The sequence below is a fragment of the Barbus barbus genome (genome assembly GCF_936440315.1).
Source record: "Barbus barbus genome assembly, chromosome: 15".
Taxonomy (NCBI): Eukaryota; Metazoa; Chordata; class Actinopteri; order Cypriniformes; family Cyprinidae; genus Barbus; species Barbus barbus.
Window position 1 is genome coordinate 6747069 of NC_136743.1, and position 19865 is coordinate 6766933.

At 37.2% G+C, this 19865-nt stretch overlaps 1 protein-coding gene across 1 annotated transcript; it reads left to right on the forward strand.

Annotated features, from left to right (window-relative positions):
* Positions 1-1936: 1936 nt before the first annotated feature.
* Positions 1937-19819, forward strand: vwa5b2 (von Willebrand factor A domain containing 5B2; the record flags this gene model as incomplete). Its single annotated transcript, XM_079434660.1, has 21 exons — positions 1937-2075; positions 2172-2387; positions 3187-3412; positions 3865-4022; positions 5684-5815; positions 6765-6889; positions 7001-7177; positions 7441-7551; positions 9047-9249; positions 10658-10772; positions 11573-11758; positions 11879-12116; positions 12645-12922; positions 14206-14437; positions 14553-14873; positions 14985-15119; positions 15232-15360; positions 15924-15974; positions 16303-16378; positions 16451-16568; positions 16652-19819. 21 exons carry the CDS (start codon positions 1937-1939, stop codon positions 17219-17221), a joined length of 3936 nt encoding a protein of 1311 aa, XP_079290786.1. The 3' UTR covers positions 17222-19819.
* Between the last annotated feature and the right edge of the window lie 46 nt (positions 19820-19865).

Genomic DNA, 19865 nt, shown 5'->3' on the forward strand with positions numbered 1-19865 from the left:
TGAAGCTAAATTACTTCTGTTGCATCAGCAAATATATTTATTTTTTTGTTTGTTTGTTCTTTTCTGTTCATTGTGGTTCACACTGTATACGCACCCATTTACCCTTTTATTCAGCTTATAGGTAATATATTTTCTGTCATCTTATAAATGCAATCCCTCCTTACAGAGAGTTGGAACTTGTTTGTATTTTGTAACTGGAAAAGCTGCTCTGACTCTGACATCATGCAACTATGAAATAGCACAGCATCACAAGACAATTACTACAAAAACGACAAATCAGTTCTCAAAATCACCTTCATATGCTGTGGTTTACTCAGCAATGCCTCTTGCATATTAAGTCTCTCTAAGGATTTTTAATTTCTGTGGCATTGTTCCATATGCTTGATACATTTATAGGACACTGCAAAGTTTGACCATTTAAAAAACAACAACAAAAACTGATTCCTTTAATCTAAATGCATTTAGAAATATTGTTGTTTGAAAAGATGTTGGCCAGAATACATAAATATTTAGTTGCACAATATTACTACCACTCAGTCAGCAAGTCGAAGTCAAAAGTGAACCCTTTAATCTGTGTGAGTGCAATTTACTCAAAAACACACACTAGTGTGGTGTTTGTATTCATGCATGCTTGACATTTAATCACGGCACAGTAAATCTCAGTAAGTGGACTTAAGTCCAGGTGGCAGGTGTTAGTGCACCTTGTTCAAGGAGCACCTGAGAGACCTTGTGCACAGAACAAACATCGCTGCATCATTAACCAGTGAACCCAATAGTCAATATTCTCACATTAGATCAGAAAATTATAATGCTGATAAAACCAAATTACAGATTTCAAATTTGATCCTCTTTCCCCTAATTCTAGCATCTGTACCTCTGCAGAGACAGCAGGCCGTTGACTTGAGCATTACCCTTGTTGCTGATGTTTGTATGCATGTGCTGCTGCACTATTGACCAATCAGTTAATGTTTGACACGTACATTCCCACTGTGACAGGATGAGTGCCGCCCGGTTGCCAGGCAGCATCTGGGGTGGACACGTCCAGTAGTGTGAATGAGAGGTTGTGTCAGCTCTTAAAATGTTTCATGGTAGCTGAAGCAAATAATCAGATGGAAATTTGCTGCTACTGACTAAGAAATGTTGTCTGAGATTCGGTTTAGAAAGCACTTTGCAACTGACCATTAAATCTATTTAAAACAGTCAAACACTGGTGGTTTTGCTGGAAACGGTTTTATCTTAGTATAAATATTGGTATACTATTTTAATTTTCTGTTTTTAATTTTATTTTTATATTTTCATTTTAGTACAATTTTAGTAACTTTGTTGTGTGCTTGTCATTTTCTTAATTTCTCATAGCTTAAAAAATGTTTATTAGCTTTTTATCAAGTTTAGTTAGACTAAAGAAAAATGAGAAATATTGCATTTGCAACTAGGTGAAATAAAATAAGTTTTTTTAATATTTAATTTTAATTTATTTACATTTTTCCATGTAAACCTCGCTGTTAAATTTCTACTAAAATTGTTCTGTGAAAATTGTAAATCCAAACAATTGTTGAACATTACCAGTTTTTTTTTTTTTTTAAGAACTATGGTCAAAAGCATTACTACGACACAAAGACTGAATTTTAACCATAGACAGCTAAAAAAGCAGTTTACAGCCCTTTCACACCAAGAACATTAACTACAAAGATATTAGCGTCCACACCAATTTGGGTGAAAATTCAATATTTCAATAATTGTTATTTTCATATTAACACAGTACATTGGGTGCATCATCGAGTGTAGTTAGTAAATGAACTCTTGTGACTACCAAAGTCAACATTTTAATTAAATGAAGCTTATTAATTATCATGCTTAATATTCTTTAGGGATCTTGACAATAACATCCTCTTAACAAGCATAATTAGCTTGCACAGATGATATTCTCTTAAGGAAAATGCCAGGATTGAAAAATCGCACCACATGGGCCCCACTTTTGCTGAAGACATCCGACATCACTTCCTGTGCAAACGGCTGCTCTCTGGGCATCACGGCTCATCTCACATATGTGAATACTGGCCCTGAACCAGTAGAGGGTAAGAGATCGTGCACACATACTGCAGAACAATTCAGATAAATAGGAAAACAAACACTTGTCATCTAAATAAATCATGTCCTCCTCACCTGCTCAGGTGTGTTTGTGTATCCTCTGGGGGAGAAGGAGGTTGTGGTGGGTTTTGAGGCAGTGGTGTCTGGCAGGCTGGTCAGTGTGGAGCTCCAGAGCCGTTGGAAGCTAGAGGACTGCTGTCTGGACTGCTGCCAAGGATCGGCACTTCACACCCAGTGTGGTCACAGCAAGGAGTGGGGATGCTGTGGAGGAACAGGTCTGGAGATACAGTGCTCTAACGGTGAGAGTTTTAACCTATTCAGGTCCAGTTCACACCAAGAATGATAATGTTGGCATCCACACCAATGGACGATAATTTTCTGTTTATTATAGACCATATACATCAGAGAAACAAGCAAGGAGTCATCTTTAGAAGATTGTGATTGAACTTCCATTTTTTGTGGTAGCTCAAAAATAATTAGCAAATAGCTGGTGGATTTACTTATTGTAGAGTTAATGCAAGTTATCAAGAGCCTTGTAATGTTTGAAGCAGATGCCACAACAAATGTCAGTAGACCGGGAAGATTTTAAAACAAGTTCATTTCTTTCGGTTCACTTTTCAGAATCTCTCTTTTTATATATCACAATTCTGATTTTAAAAAGTAGCAATTACCGGTATTTTTTTACTCCGTGGTGGAAAGAAATCAACCATATTATTATAATACGCTCTAAAAAAAGATGGTTCTGTAAAGATTCTTTACTCACCACTGAGCCTGAAACACTGATCCCAGATCAAAATGAATGTGATGTTTACATTATATTCTTTGCATCATCAGAGGCTTTTGTCACTGTTCACAAGCACATGCTACAGAAGTATATTTGGCTTTCTCGTAAATCTTGTGTTCTCCTTACAGTGCTTTGTACTCGTCCAGCCTGAAGTATGAAGGCAGCACTCATTATTTCAGAGAGCTGTGTTGGCTCTGTGCCTGTTTTAGATGGCCCTCAAATTAATACACAGATATCTCACTTTAGGGTTCTGTCTTTCAGAGCCAACATTCAGGTTTTTGAGAGATTCTTGTACATTTTATTTTTCCTTTAAGGTCATCTGTTGTTGGATGAGGACCTGGAGAGGAGCACTTTCATTGTGAGCACAGGCCTGATTGGACCGCTGGAAATTGTGTCCGTTGTCATCAGTACCACCCTTGAACTTCCAACACTTGAAAATGGCGCAATCCGTCTGGTATATCCCACAGTGCTCACACCTATAGTCAGATCACGGATCCAACCAGGAAAGAGTGAAAATGGGGGGAAATCAGAGGAGAACAGGTAAAGTTAATATCTTTAAGTTCTCCTTTAGTGTAATAATTACAGTGGTCCTAAAAAAATAAGTCGTCTTTGCATTACATAAAATATTAACAAACCAATTTTTAAATTCAAGCAAAACGATAAAAAAAGAAGTCATGTTAAAAATGATAATAAATATACTGTTCAAAATTAAGACAAAATCATTATATTCATAGTAATTTTGAAAGGTATATGTTTTATGGCCAGTCTATATCCAAGTTCCTAAAATATATGTATAACATACTTTACTACTCAAAAGTTTGGAGTCAGTAAGATTTGTTTAATGTTTTTGAAAGAAATCTCTAATGCTCACCAAGGCTGCATTTAACACCTTTACTCTTTCCTTAATAATTAGATTTACAACATCTGAATAACAAATAGTGAAAATTGTGGATTTGACCTCCCAAGAATCCTTTTTCACGTCTCTCCTTCAGCCCGACTACGTGCTTTGGCAGTGTGTCTGGGAAGCAGGAGAGGATGCTGGGAGTCGGGCAGCAGTGCACACATGCTTTGCTCAAAAGCACTGCCACAAACCTCTCACCTTATCAGCTCAGCTTCCAACTGCTGGTTCGAGGAGCCTGTCTGCTGGCCGGTAACATTCATATCTTTCTGTCCAACTTATCCAACATGAGTCACTTTTATACTTCAACATAAAAACAGAAAAGGTCTAGAACTGTGACATCCTGAGTAGACACAAGGTGAGCATTTCTCTTACCGGTCTCTTTCTGTGACAGAAAGACAGAAGAGACCCTTTTTTCCTGTTTGCCTTTAAAGAGTGACTGTACGTTCATGCAGGTCCAGCTTGTGTTCTGAAATAATCCGGTTAGCGTAAAACTTGGCATGGACATCAGTGATTATGATAGATATCAGCACGCCTGCCAGAAGGAGCCAAAGCATGTCTGCAAGGGTGTGTGCAGAGAGAGTGTTTGGCTCAGGCTCCGGGCCACTAGAACAGAGGAGAGAGATGGAGGCAGGGTGATAGAGAGTACTAAATCACAGTGCAGCAGTGACGCTGTTCTGCTCCAGAGGAAAGTGGCCGCTCTGTTTCAGCTGGCTCAAATTTAATATACACTGAATAGGACAGTACAGAGAAATTACTTGACATTTTTTGGACATTTACATTTATATGGTTTGTACATGTACATGTATTAGAAATATTTTAGATATGTACCATGGTAATATGATGTTTTTGGACACGCTATGGTAATATTTGTGACCCTGGACCACAAAACCAGTCATTAGGGCATTAGAGAAATTTAGATGTATACATACAAGCTGAATATATAAGCTTTCCACTGATGTGTGGTTTGTTAGGATCGGACAATATTTGTCCGAGATACAACTATTTTGAAAATATGGAATCTGATATTAGGGAAAACGCTTTTAAAGTTGTCCAAATTAATTCATATTACTTATCAAAAATTAAGTTTATTTATCAGATTTATCCATTTACAGAAGGAAATTGACAAAATATCTTCATGGAACATGATCCTTAATTAATATCCTAATGATTTTTGACAAAAGAAAAACCTAATAAAACACTACCATTTAAAAGTTTGTCTGTATGATTTTTTTATTTTTGCAATTAGTGTCTTATGCTCAGCAAGGCTGCATTTATTTTCTCCAAAATACAGTAAAACAGTAATATTGTGAAATTTTATTACAATTTAGAATAACGTTTCTTTTTGAATGTATTATAAAATGTAATGTATTCCAGTCATTACTCAAGTCTTCAGTGTCACATGATCCTTCAGAAACCATTCTAATATGCTGATTGGCTGCTCAAGAAACATTTATTATTATTATCAGTGTTGAAAACAGTTGGGCTGCTTGATATTTTTGGAAACTTTGATTCTGATGAATAAAAAAATGAATGAACAGCATTTACTAGAATGGAAATTTTTGTAACATAATAAAAGTCTTTACTGTAGAAATTCAAACTTTAGAAATCATATTTTAAAATTAAACTATACAGGGTTAAACTGATTAAGCCAAAAACTAACCTTTCCATCTTTTTTTTTTTGTATACATATCTAGAGTTATATAAAAAGTCTGTCTGAAATGTAATTATTTTAAATGTCAGGATCAGTCTTCACTTGTGAATCTGTTTTATCACATCTTTAGTTCCTTGAGGCTCAGATGTCAAAGATTCGCACCAGCATAATGTTCTTTCATAGCAACTAATCAAATCAGTGCTGAAATGCCAGGTAAACAGACTCTGTAACCCTTCTTATGCTATCTCTGCGTTTTCAGGTCTGGAAAGCCCTACCCATGCCCTGCGTGCAGACGCTGACCCCAGTGCACAGTCTGCATCTGCAACCTACATCACGCTGGCGGAGGAGCATTCATGTGACCGACATCTCGAAATAATACTACACCTTAGTGGTGAGAGCTCTCTACACATGTTAAATCAAGCTGTTTGGCATTTTCCAGTTATGCACGCTAGCTCATATCTACTTGAATGCAGAAAAGTAAACAAACAGTCTCTGTGTTCAGTTTACATTTAAGTAATATGTTATAAAGCAGCAACAAACTCAGCATAAAATTAGTTTGTCCAGCTCAATTCATGTTACAGAATATTTGTTATAGCTAACGTTAATGCACACTTTACAGCAACAAAAATAGCTGATGCCTTTACCAATAAAACAATTGACTTGGAAGGAGGCACTTCCTTTCCTACAGTTGCCAAATTGAGCATTCCCAAGTTTTTGAAGAAGTTCTCTAAACTAAAACTTGTTAAAATAAATACAGTAAAAACAGTAATGTGAATTTTATATTATTTAAAATAAGTCTGTGTTCAGTTTTAGTGCATACTACATTTTAAAATGTAATTTATTCCTATTGTATTTATGCAATTAGAGTGTGTTGAACCTATTATACTCCATGCAATCTAGCATAAGGCTAATAAGAAAAGCCCAAAATATGACCATAACATATAAGGTTTATAAACAGCTACAGGTTTGCGGGTCGAATTTGGCACCACCATCAAAACACCAGCAAGGTTTTTTATCTTGAACTAAACTAAAACCATGAATTTTTTTTACTCGAAATGATAAATGAAACTTTACTCATTTTATTTTAGTTAGTTGGCAAGGCAACATTCCTCATTTTCATTTAAGTTGAAGTACTAAAATACTAATAAACAAAAAAAAACTAATAAACTAAAAATATCAATATTTTTAAAACTAATAAAAATGACGAAAACACAAGAACAATTCAAAATATTTAACAAAAATTAAAACACAAAAAATAAACTCGAATTCAAAATATTAACAAAAACTATGATAATGTATGAGTGATACTATAATCACCTGCAAGTCACTGTCGTCTGCAGAGCCTCATAGCCCGTTGGTCATCCTTGAGAGGGGCCGACTCACATTTAGCGAATATGAGCAGCAGATCCGGGCTCGACGTGATTTCATTAATTTTGCCCGAAAAGAGGCAGAGTCTGAGAAGAGGGTAAGATTATTGCTACTAGACACCTGCATTGCTGACTTCATCTTGATTTTCTTTTAAGAACATCTTTGAGAGTATATGTAGTTGTTATATCATGCATGCATGTGCCTCCAGCTGGAGTTCACGCGAAGACGCTATCACAAGGATCTGCTCTTGAACCCCGTCCTGATGCTTAACTTCTGCCCAGATCTGCTGTCAGAACCAACAGAACTGCAGCAGGCCAGCAGAGAGCTCATCTTCCTCATTGACAACAGCAACACAATGACGCAGCACAACATCAACAAAATCAAGGTTCTTGCGATCTACTGTATGAAAAGCTGCTCTTCTGGCACATGTGCTTTTTGGTCTTCAGTACATGATTGCTATAAAGCACAGATCAGTGGTTCTTTAAAATCACTGTTGCCATCAGAAGTTAGCAGCTCTTTTTTAAAGCAAATTTCCACTTACAAAGCTAGAAACAAACAATATCATCTGACAGGTTTCCACTCTCAATATGCAGTATATGCCAGTTGAAAATAAACAGGAATATTCCTGTGCTTTATTATCTTTGACAGGAGGGGCTGTTGGTGGCTATCAAGAGTCTGCCGACCCGCTCTATGCTGAACATCACTGGCATCTGCTCTACAGTCAAGCCTCTTTTCAGCTCCAGCAAGCCCTGCACAGATGTGAGTGTTTCTCCAGTCTCATCAAATTATTTTAGGAGCAACTGAACCTCAGAAAAGATGGAGATCACACAGCGTTCTGGATTGATGTTTACCTGCGAGTTATCTGCTGATAGCAATCTCTGTCCAGGTTGCTACTACTGGTTGCCATGACACTGCAATATCAGGTTGAAGCAGGTCCAGGGTCTGGCAGGACAAATTGTTTTAAAACGGCGAGAGCCATATGGTGCTGTCATGCATTTTACAGCATGCAATGATCAAAAACAAACTTGTTTTGCTCCGTTGTGCACCACTGCTCTTTACATCTCCATCACACAGAGAATCTCTTGCCCTCGGTGCTCTTTGATCACTTTTGACTCAAAAATGTTACGTTTTCATTTTTTTTATTTTTTATTAACTTAATTGAAAATGGTACAAAACTTGGTGACTTTTGTGGCATTGGCTATGTGAACAAACACAAAAATGTTGGATATGATTGGTAAAGACTAAATGGTCATTAAAGTCACAATTGTATTCTTCATGGTCAAAAATGACTGCCATAAAAAATAATGAGAATTATGAAAAAAAAAAAAATGAAAATACAGATTCTTTTTTAAAGGTACAACCCACAAAAGCCAATATAAAGAAAAAAGCACTGATTTAAATTAAAGGACCAATCTGGGTTAAATACAACTTAAGCTTTACCATATTTATTTTTTTGCAAATGAAAACTTGTTGTCTCCAGATGCTGTTATTTGAGATAGCTATATTTAACCCAAGAATATTTCTTCAAAACGTCACTGTTGGTTGAATATTGCCAGTTATGAACTTGTAATATTGAGAGTTTGAGGAAGTCATAACCTATATATGAAAACGTGAGGTCCCTTTCTTGCCTTAACATATAATAAAATAAGAGATACTCTGTTAACTCTGACCTGTAAGGTCTAAATGTTTTTTCTTGAACTCAGCTGTGTATTCAATTTTGTAGGTTTCCATGTAAGTTTATATTTTAGTTATTTCCTATGTATATATTCCTATATATATATATTAATTCATTCAAACAAACATTTGTTTGTTTAGGGGGTAAAGGTGTGAATGTTAAATTAACCCATAAAAATTGTGTGAAGTGTGGCCAAGTATGGTGACCCATACTCGGAATTTGTGCACACACACACAGCAGTGAATACACACACTGCGAACACACACCCGAAGCAGTGGGCAGCCAATGCTGCTGCGCCCGGGGAGCAGTTGGGGGTTCGGTGCCTTGCTCAAGGGTCTCACCTCAGTCGTGGTATTGAGGGTGGAGAGAGTGTTGGTTATTCACTCCCCCCACCGACAATTCCTGCCGGACCTGAGACTCAAACCCACGACCTTTGGGTTACAAGTCCAACTCTCTATTCATTAGGCCACGACTGCCCTGCCCTAATTGATGTTCCAAAAAAACAAAACAGGTCACTAATTTGTTTTTATTATATCAGGGCTAATGGGACTGCCATTCTCTCCCTCTCTCATTTTTCAGAGTACAGTGACTCAGGCATTGGAGTACATCCAGAAGATTCGCACAGACCAAGGTGGTGCTAACCTGTGGGGGGCACTGTCCTGGGTTTATCGGCAGCCTGTCCACCGCAGCTGCCCACGACAGCTCTTCATCATCATGGATGGAACCTGCAGCAATGTAGGCCGCGTGCTAGAACTGGCCAGGAGGAACGCCTGTAACGTCAGGTAAAAACTGTAATGTTAGAATAAATTAGCGTAGAAGACACCATGCCAGGTAACACCATAAAATAAGTTAATCTGAACAGATGGCCTTTCATGACAATCTTACACGACAAAAATACAAAGCATTTATTAATATATTTTCAATTGGCTTTTTTATATTTTTTAAATAAAAGTATAATAGTATATAAAGAGTTTTTTTTTATTTTCTATACTTTCAGCAGATTAAGATTTTAGATCAGCAAACACTTTTAGAATTAGCTTTAAAAATGGCTAAACACCCACTTCACATGAGCTAAACACATTTTGCATCAGAAAATACCTTTTTTTGTTTAACAAGTGCACAGATAACAAACCCATTTGCCACAATTTGAGATTTTGCCATTTTACTACCCCAATTAACAAAACCTCAACTAATTACATATAGTAACACAGTGAAATAAAATACCTAATAAAATTAGAACAGCATAATAATGTATAAAATTATTAAATAAAAAATGCTTAGCTTAATTGTCTATAGAGTCAGTGAGTGCATATCGGCTTTTAAAACAAGCTAAACACCTTTCACTTCACAGAAAACACCCATAAAAAGAAGCTCAACACTTTTCACACTAGCAGACACTTGTCACCAGCTAAACACTTAAGCACTTAAAAGCCGATCAATTTTATCTAAGGCATTACCATGGAAACACCCCATGCCTTGATAATGTATCTAGATGAAACTCATTTAGCCAGTCAGATGGGAAACAGCTGTAATCCAGATTCCAAACATATTTGTATTTGCCGCTGTCATTTCCAGTAAACAAAAAAAAGCTGAGGATGAGAAAAATTATTTCATCGTACTGTGCTTTACATTATACAGCACAAAATGTCCCCTCCCAGAATACACTGACTCATATTTAGAGGGAAATGCTCTTCAGCAAACACACACACACACACACATATAGCTTTCACTGTACTGGAACACAGACTCGTTATTGATACTCAGTCAAGACATTTAAAAGCCTTCGACCCAGACGGAGCAGACCTGAATTCCAAACAGCTTTTGTGTATGTGTATGTATGTGTGTGTGTGTCGCCTGGCTTCTGTTTCTCTTCAGACATTTAATTAGTGAAATGGTCCAGATTATTGTCAGGGGAATACTAAACATATTCTCTTTTCCCCCACATCGGAACATTGGCAATCCATCACATGTATGTCTTGACTCTTGAGTCATGGGAAATGTTTCTTGCAGATGTGAAACCATGCATATGGATGTAATCCACTGTAAAAAAAAAAAATGTCATAACACAATGCATGGCACTTCAATGCAAATATACAGTGTCTTTATATTATACAAATGCACTATATTCAAAGAGCCAGTGTATTTGCATTGAAGTACCTGTGTGTCAACATATTCTTGGTGTTGTTCCAGGTGTTTCGGTCTGGGTCTTGGTCCTCAGGCCTGTCAGAGGCTACTGCAGGGTGTTGCCAAGGTTACAGGAGGCAGTACAGAGTTTCTCAATGAGGAAGAAAGGGTTCAGCCAAAGGTGCGAGTTCACAGCGCCCTCTCCAGGGACAGAGACAGAACCGCTATTATCAACTCGGTTTAAACAAGTATTAAAGTATTAAAAGATTTTTCTATTTTAAATAATAATACAATAAAATTTTATTTAACAATAGTAATAATACAATTATTATTATGATAAATAATATTTAATTGTATTATTAATTCAAATATAAAATTAAACAAATCAATAAAGACTACTATTACTATTTAGTAATAAGTAAAAATATATATATTAATACTATTTTATAGTACTATTGTATAGTAAAAAAAAAAACTATTTAGTAGTAGTGGTAGTAAAAATTATTATTATTTTATTTTACAGAACAACAGTTAAATTACAATACTAATATTAATGGCCTTAATATTAATGGTATTAATGGTCTTAATTTCTTTGGTTTCAATTGTTAAATTGTAGAGCTTTTACTTGATTGAAAACAAAATCTTATTGGTCGCTGAGAACAATATAAAACTAACTAAAATATTTAACTTGCAAGGTATGCAAAATTTTGTGAATGTTGGGCATCAAAATGGCATTACATGGTAAAACTATGATACTTTCATATATACCATGGTACTGAAAATCTTGTACTATGGTATTTATATTTAACTCCAAGGTACTTCTGAATATACCATGTTTAAAATACCATGTAAGTACAATGTCCAAAAAAATGGTAGTACCTTGATATTTGTCTGTGGAAATCTGCAGAGATTTCTAAAAAAAAACTATTTTGTGTGTTTGTGTTGTAGTGTAGTTATCAATGTTTCGATTATTCTCTACAGTTGATTAAATGTCTAAAGAAAGCTCTGGAACCTGTGTTGACGGATGTAAGGATTGACTGGTATGTGCCAGACAATGTGGAGGCCCTTCTCTCACCCAATGAAATTCCTCCACTCTACCCTGGCAACTGCCTGATTGGCTACTGCACTCTATATGACGTGTCTGGATTCAGGGCCCAGAAAAGTGAGGTGAGACAGTGTGACTGTACAACACTTAGTTTCTCCTGTTCACTATATGCCAAATAAAGATGTCTTAAATGATTGAGATACATACAATTCTTAGTTTGTGCCTGTACACTTGCTCATAAGCAGGTGAAGCCTTGTCCATACAGAAGCCGTCCACGTGGTTCGGCAGGGTTGGTTATTGAGCCCTCTCCCTCATCATCTGAGCTCCTTCAGCCTCTGGTTCCTCCGGAGGAACGAGAGAGAGATGCTGTAAAAGAGTGTGTGGTGGAGGGAGACTTTGAGGAAGCGCTGCGAGAAATTTCACGAGAAATCTCTTCGGAATTCTCCTGCGCACATGCCACCGATAAAGCCATCAGCCCTGGTAAGACTATAGGATCATGATTCAAGTACATTGCAAATGTGGGATACCACATAATGCGGTTGTAGAAGTAGCAGTAGGTCTATTCCATTCATACAAAATTTGTGCACAGTGTACGTAATGCATGCTTAAAGGGATAATCCACCCAAAAAAGAAACGTGTATGCATTTCTCATTATCTGCGGAATATAAAAAGATTTTTTGAATAATGTTAACACCTCACTGCATCATATTGACTCCAAGATTTGTTTCTTAATTATTTAAGGGTGCTGAATCCCAAAAAAACTGCCTGTATTGCTCTATCACTGTCTCATAAACATGATGTGCATGATTCTTTGCATTTTCTCTTTTGACAATCATTTGTAAAGTGAAGAAGTATTGTGTTATTAATTCTTGTATTAGATTAAAGCAAGCCATATAGGCTTTGAACAAAATGAGGGTGAGTAACTGACAGAATTTTCATTTTTGTGTAAACTGTCCCTTTAAAGAACATAGTAGTAGCCATTTCAAACATACCTTATGTGATCCGCAGGTGGCGACACTGACTACAGCACCAGTGATGTGCGCTGGCGTATTCAGCAGGATTCATATGTACAGGATCAGTATGTGTTGACACACTGTTCTCTGAGCAGTGAGAAGGCCTTCTCGTCTGTTTCTCCCCAAGCAGAGAGCTCTGTGCTGGAAATGGGTTCTCTGCCTCATGGCTTGGAGAGAATGGAGCCCACACAGAGTAGAGGACTCTCGCGCTGGGAATCTCCATGGACTCAGAACGCCACCTCTTCAGGGGACACCGATTCTGCATCAGGGAAGGTGACAGCAGTAGATGACCTTTGTATTTAAGAATTCACTACACATAAAGAAAGTTTTACATATACATGTAAAGTTTACATGTGTATTACCAGAAATCTAAAATAGCCTGCAAAGGAAATTTACATACTTTACAAATAAAATTGACTGGTTATCTTGGAACTTTAATTCCACAAAAAAACATTTAATCATTTAAAAGATCTTTGAGATGATGAGGAACAAATTCTTTCAGGTGGGTCCTCATTTTTGACTGGTGTCAGTTGTATTACCATTAACAAAAAACTAAAAAACTAAAATGAAACTAAAATTCGTTTTAATTTTTGAAAGACAAGACATTGCATAATTTACATTTATGCATTTAGCAGATGCTTTTATCCAAAATAACTTAAAACAGATGAAAAGTTTCAAATTTTATATTTATATTTTGTAAGGTTTCAAATTTTGTAAACCACTTTTACTAAACATGAAATTCAATGAAATCAATAAATTAGGATGCTAATATTTAGTTTAAAGTTGACACTTTACAATAAGGTCTCGTTCGCTAACATTAGCTTCGAATACTTCTTCGTAATAGTAAATTTTAAGTTAAGCATATAGTAATATACTTTAAAATTTGTTAACATGAGCACCGAACAACTGTATTTTTTAACAAACATTAATAAATGCTGTAAAAAATATACTGCTCATTGTTAGTTTATGTTACGCACTAATGTTTTTGTGAAGTATTACTGATTAAAGAAATAGTTTACCAAAAAAAATTAATATGCAGAAAATGTACTTACCCTCAGGCCATCCAAGATGTAGATGAGTTTGTTTCTTCATCTGAACAAATTTGGAGAAATTTAGCATCACATCACTTGCTCAGCAGTGGATCCTCTGCAGTGAATGGGTGCCGTCAGAATGAGAGTCCAAACAGCTGGTAAAAGCATCACAATGTGACCCACACAACTTCAGTCCATCAGTTAACATCTTGTGAATTGAAAAGCTGTGTGTTTGTAAGAAACAAAGTTTTTAACTTCAAACCGATGTTTGTGGCTGCAGTATGAGTCCTCTATCAATAATATTGCTTTCTCCAAGTTGCAAAATTTCCTCAAATCTCTTCCGATGAAGAAACAAACTCACCTGCATCTTGGATGGCCTAGGGGGATGAGTACATTTTCTGCAAATTTCTGGGTGAATTATTCCTTTAAATAAGTTCAAACTAAACTGACAGAACAGACTTAACATAAAATAGAAATAAAAAATGTCAAAACTATAATTCTAACTGGTAGTCTGTGTTTCTATAGGCTGGCAAGCTCTTAGACGACTCTCGTCGCAGGCAGAAGGCACTAGCTCGCTCTGCTCTGGCTGGTCGAAGTTTCTCGTCTCCTCAGGGTGACCTGGACATGCACCGGCTCAGAAGGGCGCTAGAGAAGGTCTCATTTGAGCAGGCCGTAGGGGGCCGACTGGAGGAGAGTGACACAGACACCCACAGCACTTCAAGAGGAGGCCTATCCCATCCCAGTCTGACAGACTCCAGTGAGGGAAAGCAGTCTTATAGTTTATGGATTAACATAAATACACACAGATGCATATTAAACACGGTCCAAATATTAAATCAACCTTTTCTTTTTACTAACCACTCTCTATCCAGATGGCCTCCTGTTCCCCGCTTCCCCACTTGACTGGGACACCTTCACCGATCCTGAATGCCTATTTTCAGCAGCTCCCCCAGGCGAGTTCCAGGCTTCAGGGGCTGAGTGTCACTCAGTCATCCATGGCATGCTGGGAGGAAGGGCCGTATCCTGGGAGGTCCGTGTGGATCTGTCTCTTCTGTGGGACACGGAAAGCTCAGCAACCCTGCCAACCAGCACTGGGTCCTGGGATGAGATTATCCATCAGCTGACCGCACGATCTGTCATCAGAGACTTTGAAAACATGGCGGAGAAAGAAACAGATATTGAAGTTGAAAGAGGTCTGACAGTTAAAAAAAAAAAAATTGAGTTTGAAGTAATAAACTGACTGCTAAATCCATATTTTTTTCCCTGTTGTTTGGGTGTGTTTTCTGGTATGGATGTGTGTGTAGGTCCTTCCAAACGATACAGAATGAAAGCAATCCAGACCAGCAAAAGCTGTGGAATTGTCTGCATGTACACAAGCTTCACCACCACAGACACCAACACGAGAAATCAACCTCAAAGCACACGCATAAGACACTCAGGTACACACATATACTGCAGCACAGACAATCCACACACAATCTCACAAAGAGACTGACAAAGCAGACAAGCTAAACTACATGGGAGGAATGAAATTCTCCTGTTGTGTGTTAGGTGTGTGGTTTGGGAACAGACACAGGTCTCACTCTGGCAGCAGAAGACAGAAGTTGTGCTCGGTGGGATTTGGACGCCGACCTTCTAGCAGAGCCAGTGAAGAAACAGAAGATACACACACATCGACAGGTAACAAAGTTAAATATGCTTGCCCACATATAGTACATTTTTAAGTAACATACACTGCCATTCAGAAATTTGGGCTCAGTTATTTTTTTTTTTGCAAGAAAGGAATACTTACATTCTGCAAGGACAAATTAAATTGACCAAAAGTGACAGTGAAGACATTTATAATGTCACAAAAGATTTATATTTGAAATAAATGCTGCTTTTTTGAACATCCTAGTTATCAAAAATATTTTAAAAGGTATCATGCTTCAACAAAAATATTAAGCCACACAACTGTCAACATTGATAATAGGAAATATTATGAGCACTAAATCAGCATATTGGAATAATTTCTGAAGCATAATTGTGACTTTCTAGCTCACAATTCTTACTTTTTTCTCAGAACTGCATGATATAAACTCACAATTGCGAATTAGAATTGTGATATGAACTCGCAATTCTATGAAATAAAGTCAGAATTGTGAGTTTATATTTAGCAATTCTGATTTTATAACACGCAATTGCAAAGGAAGCAATCCATGAAAATGTGCAAATTAATTTCTGTTCTGTTTTCTTGGAGCCAGACAGAGACGACACACCTGCATCCCCTTGTAGCATGACATCCTGGGACAGCAGTGAGTATAGGAGACAGAAAAAATGCATTAAGGTGCAGTCACATTTGCGACATATCAGTGAATTTTTTTTTTTTTTTTTTTGTGAAATTGTGTATTGTCAATAGTGTAGTGATGCAGAAGGCATGGTCACTTTCAAACCAAGCAGCTTTCTGTTAGTCAGTGCTGAGAATTTGCATGACCAGCTTCACAAGTGAAATCTTTGTGGGAAACTTTGTCACCTTTATATCACCCACAAAAGTGTGACTGCACCTTTATGATTGTCTGTACCTTAAAAATGACCCAACATTTAATTGGTGAATTGTGGGAGTAATAATAGTGTGTCTTTCAGGCACAGGAGGAAGCATCAGTCCATCAGCGGTGTCTTCTCGCTCTCAGCGCTCTGTGGAGAGTTTCTTCGGGTCCAAGTCAGCGCTGACCTGCATAAGTATCACACTTTGTAATTAATTTACATCACACTGAATTTCTGTGTTTTCCAGGTTCAATCTGGGCAGACTAAAGGGCAATAATGGAAAACAAGCTCCTCTCAAACCTCACTGCCTTTCTGCAGAGACTGACAGACACATAGAGACAGATACGCCTGACTACTTGCCCCTGGTTGGTGTAATTGCATACCGATTTACAAAACTAATCACAACATAAAGTCTAAGTCACCTACATCTCTTTTCGTGTCCTCACAGGTGCGCCTACAGTTGGCGTCAGGTGCGTTTCTGCTGTCTGAATCCTACTCGGAGTGCATCAAGATCCCTTTGGACCGCCTGAAAAGAGCATCCCCGTACCTGAGCCACCGCAGCAGTCTGAGCCCCCCTTTCCGTTGTACCTCACCACCCACATCAGCGAGACTCATGCGAGACTCATGGTCCGACCCCTTGGAGGAAGGCTCTCCAAAATTGGTAGGTGGAGTCACACAGGCTGACAGTGGGCGGGGCTCTGAGGCTGACACTTGTGAAGGTCCTCCACTGGATCCTGCAGAAACCCATGGAGAAGAACTGGCGCAGATGGATGTAGAGAGCTCAAGCTGGGCCACGGCCGTGGCTCTGGCCTGGCTAGAGCACCGTTGCGCTGGGTTTTTTGTGGAGTGGGAACTGGTGGCTGCCAAGGCAGTTTTCTGGCTGAAGTGTCAATCGCTGCCAGAGGGCGTCGAACTGGCAGGGTTGAGGGCAGCTGCCAGGCAGCTTTTCTTGCTGTTGCGTCACTGGGATGAAAACATCAAACTGAACGTGCTCTGCTACAACCCCAATAATATGTGAGAAAGGACCCCAAGAAAAGTCACCAGGATTTGAAGCCTCAAAGTTTTTAATTGAATTTATCCCTGCTGGCTAGACTCACAATTCAACTTTATAGCAGAATAGAATTCACCTAAGATGTGAGATTGTGAGTTGTGTTCCAGTTTTTCCTCATGCCCAGACCACAATACTGTACAAGCTTTGCCTTAATCTTTGGGCCTCAGTCTAATTATGCAGTAGAATGTAGTTCACTTCAAATCTGACAGCACTTTTATCTTAGCAATAGCAAAATAACTAGTATGGGATACTTTGTGAAACCAATCACCAACATATATAGCAGGCCAAAATTACACATTCTTGCCTTAACTTACACTACCGTTCAAAAGTTTTGGGTCAGCAAGAGTTGTTGTTTTTTTCAGCAAAGACACATGAAATTAATCAAAAGTGGCTAAAGATTTACATTATACTTAATTTATTTCAAATAAATGCTGTTTTGAACTTCCTATTCATTAGAAAATCCTTTAAAAAAAACACAGTTTCCACAAAAATATTAAGTACAACTGGTTTCAGCACCAATAACAATAAGAAATATTTCTTAAGCAGCAAATTAGCAATATTAGAATGATTTCTGAAAGATCATGTGACACTGAAGACTGGAGTAATGATGAAAATTCAGCTTTGAAATCACAGTAATAAACTACATTTTAAAATATAAAACATTTAAAATTGTAATATTGTATTTGATCAAATATGACTTCTTTTTAAAAATATTTTAAACTCTTACTGACCCCAAACTTTTGAACGGTAGTGTACAACAGCTGCTTGAATTTAATTAATCCATTTCTTACTTTAGTTACGTTTTAGACTAAATTGGACTTGGGGATGTTAACCATATGAACAGCCTAAACAACATTGGCAAATTGAATTTTTGTAGGCTCATTTGTGTTTGGTTTTGTTTTTGACAGCAATTGAATTGTGTGTTTGGCAATGACTGCTTGCTTTTAGCCTTCTTGAGATATTTTGGATTACGCATTTAGTTTGTTCTTTTGGAGTTTTCAGGTAACACCACAAAAACAACCTGCAAAACTTGGGGCTATATTTTTCCATGTTCAATCATAGGGAGAATCATAACTGTGATAACTATGAATGTTATAAAATTATGACTTTTTATTTTTAATCTTACACAAATCTATACAATAAAATGATTCGAAATGACGCTTCTTCAGGTTTTAAGATACTATTGTTTCAAACAGTAAGGGCTTTAATCATCCACTGTACCTTCAGCCTGGTTTGACACAGACTTTTTTTTTCACAAAAAACTTGGAAATGGAATAAAATCATGGACAACAGTTGTATTGTGATTACCGACTACACTTTGGATTAAGCAAATGCATATCATGCACAAAAAAAACAAAAAACTAAATCCAACAGCAAGAAGATCATAAGAATAAGATTCATAAGAACAATCATTCACTCTTCATTACAGAAAAATAAAAATGACACTAAATATATAGCATTTCAGCATTGAATCCGTCTCTCTTCATGCTAGAAAAAAAAACAAAAACACAGAACAAAAAAAGAAAGACCAAAGACAGAAAACAAACTACTAAAAAGAAATGGAAAAGCAGATCTGTGCTGTTCCTTTGTGCCCTATAAATGTAACTATATGATCCTGTTGAGCTTATAGACACAATTGTGCATGGCTGGAAAAATCAACTATTGAAGGGACAGTTCACAAAAAAAAGAACATTCATCCATCATTTACTCACCACCATGTCGTTCCAAACCATACGACCTTCATTCATCTTCAGAACACAAATTAAGATATTTCTGATGAAATACGAGAGCTTTCGGACATTGCATAGACAGTAACTGAATTACTATGGTCAAGACACAGAACAATAGTAAGAACATTGTTAAAATAATCCCATGTGACATCAGTGGTTCAACCTTGATTTTATGAAACTACTAGAATACTTTTTGATGCAGGAGCAGTTGTTCTGACGTAGAACCTGGATGTGTTGCACCATATGCAAGCTATTGAATTCTACATTGATTGTGCTTTAGGTCTTGGTTTATTCTTTATAATATTCCTAAAGTGTGCATTTCCTGAATCCCCAAATTGTGAGAAACTAGTGAGAGAATGTAAAAGTGCATTACCAACGCCGACAGATGAAAGGCTTACCTTTCACACTTTCCCAGTAAATGATTCAGAGCGACTGAAACTAAGTCATCCTCTCTGTCAAAATCTTCAGACATATTTACTTACCGTTTTATGTGTACAGCGTGCATGTTCCTCTGCTTGTAAACAAGCCGCAGTGCATCCAGGTTCTACATCAGACGTAAGAACTGTCGTTAACGCATCGAAGACTGGCATGGAAGAGAAGAAATTGTTGAATAAAGTCGTTTTTGTTTTCATTGTGCACAAAAAGTATTCTTGTAGCTTCACAAAATTACGGTTGAACCACTGATGTCACATGGACTATTTTAACAATGTCCTTACTACCTTTCTGGGATGTTTATTGAGGGTCAGAAAGCTCTCGGATTTCATCAGGAATATCTTAATTTGTGTTCTGAACTTGAAGGAAGATCTTATGGGTTTGGAACGACATGAGGGTGAGAAATGACAGACTTTTTGGGAGAACTAACCCTGTTGAAATGCAGAGAT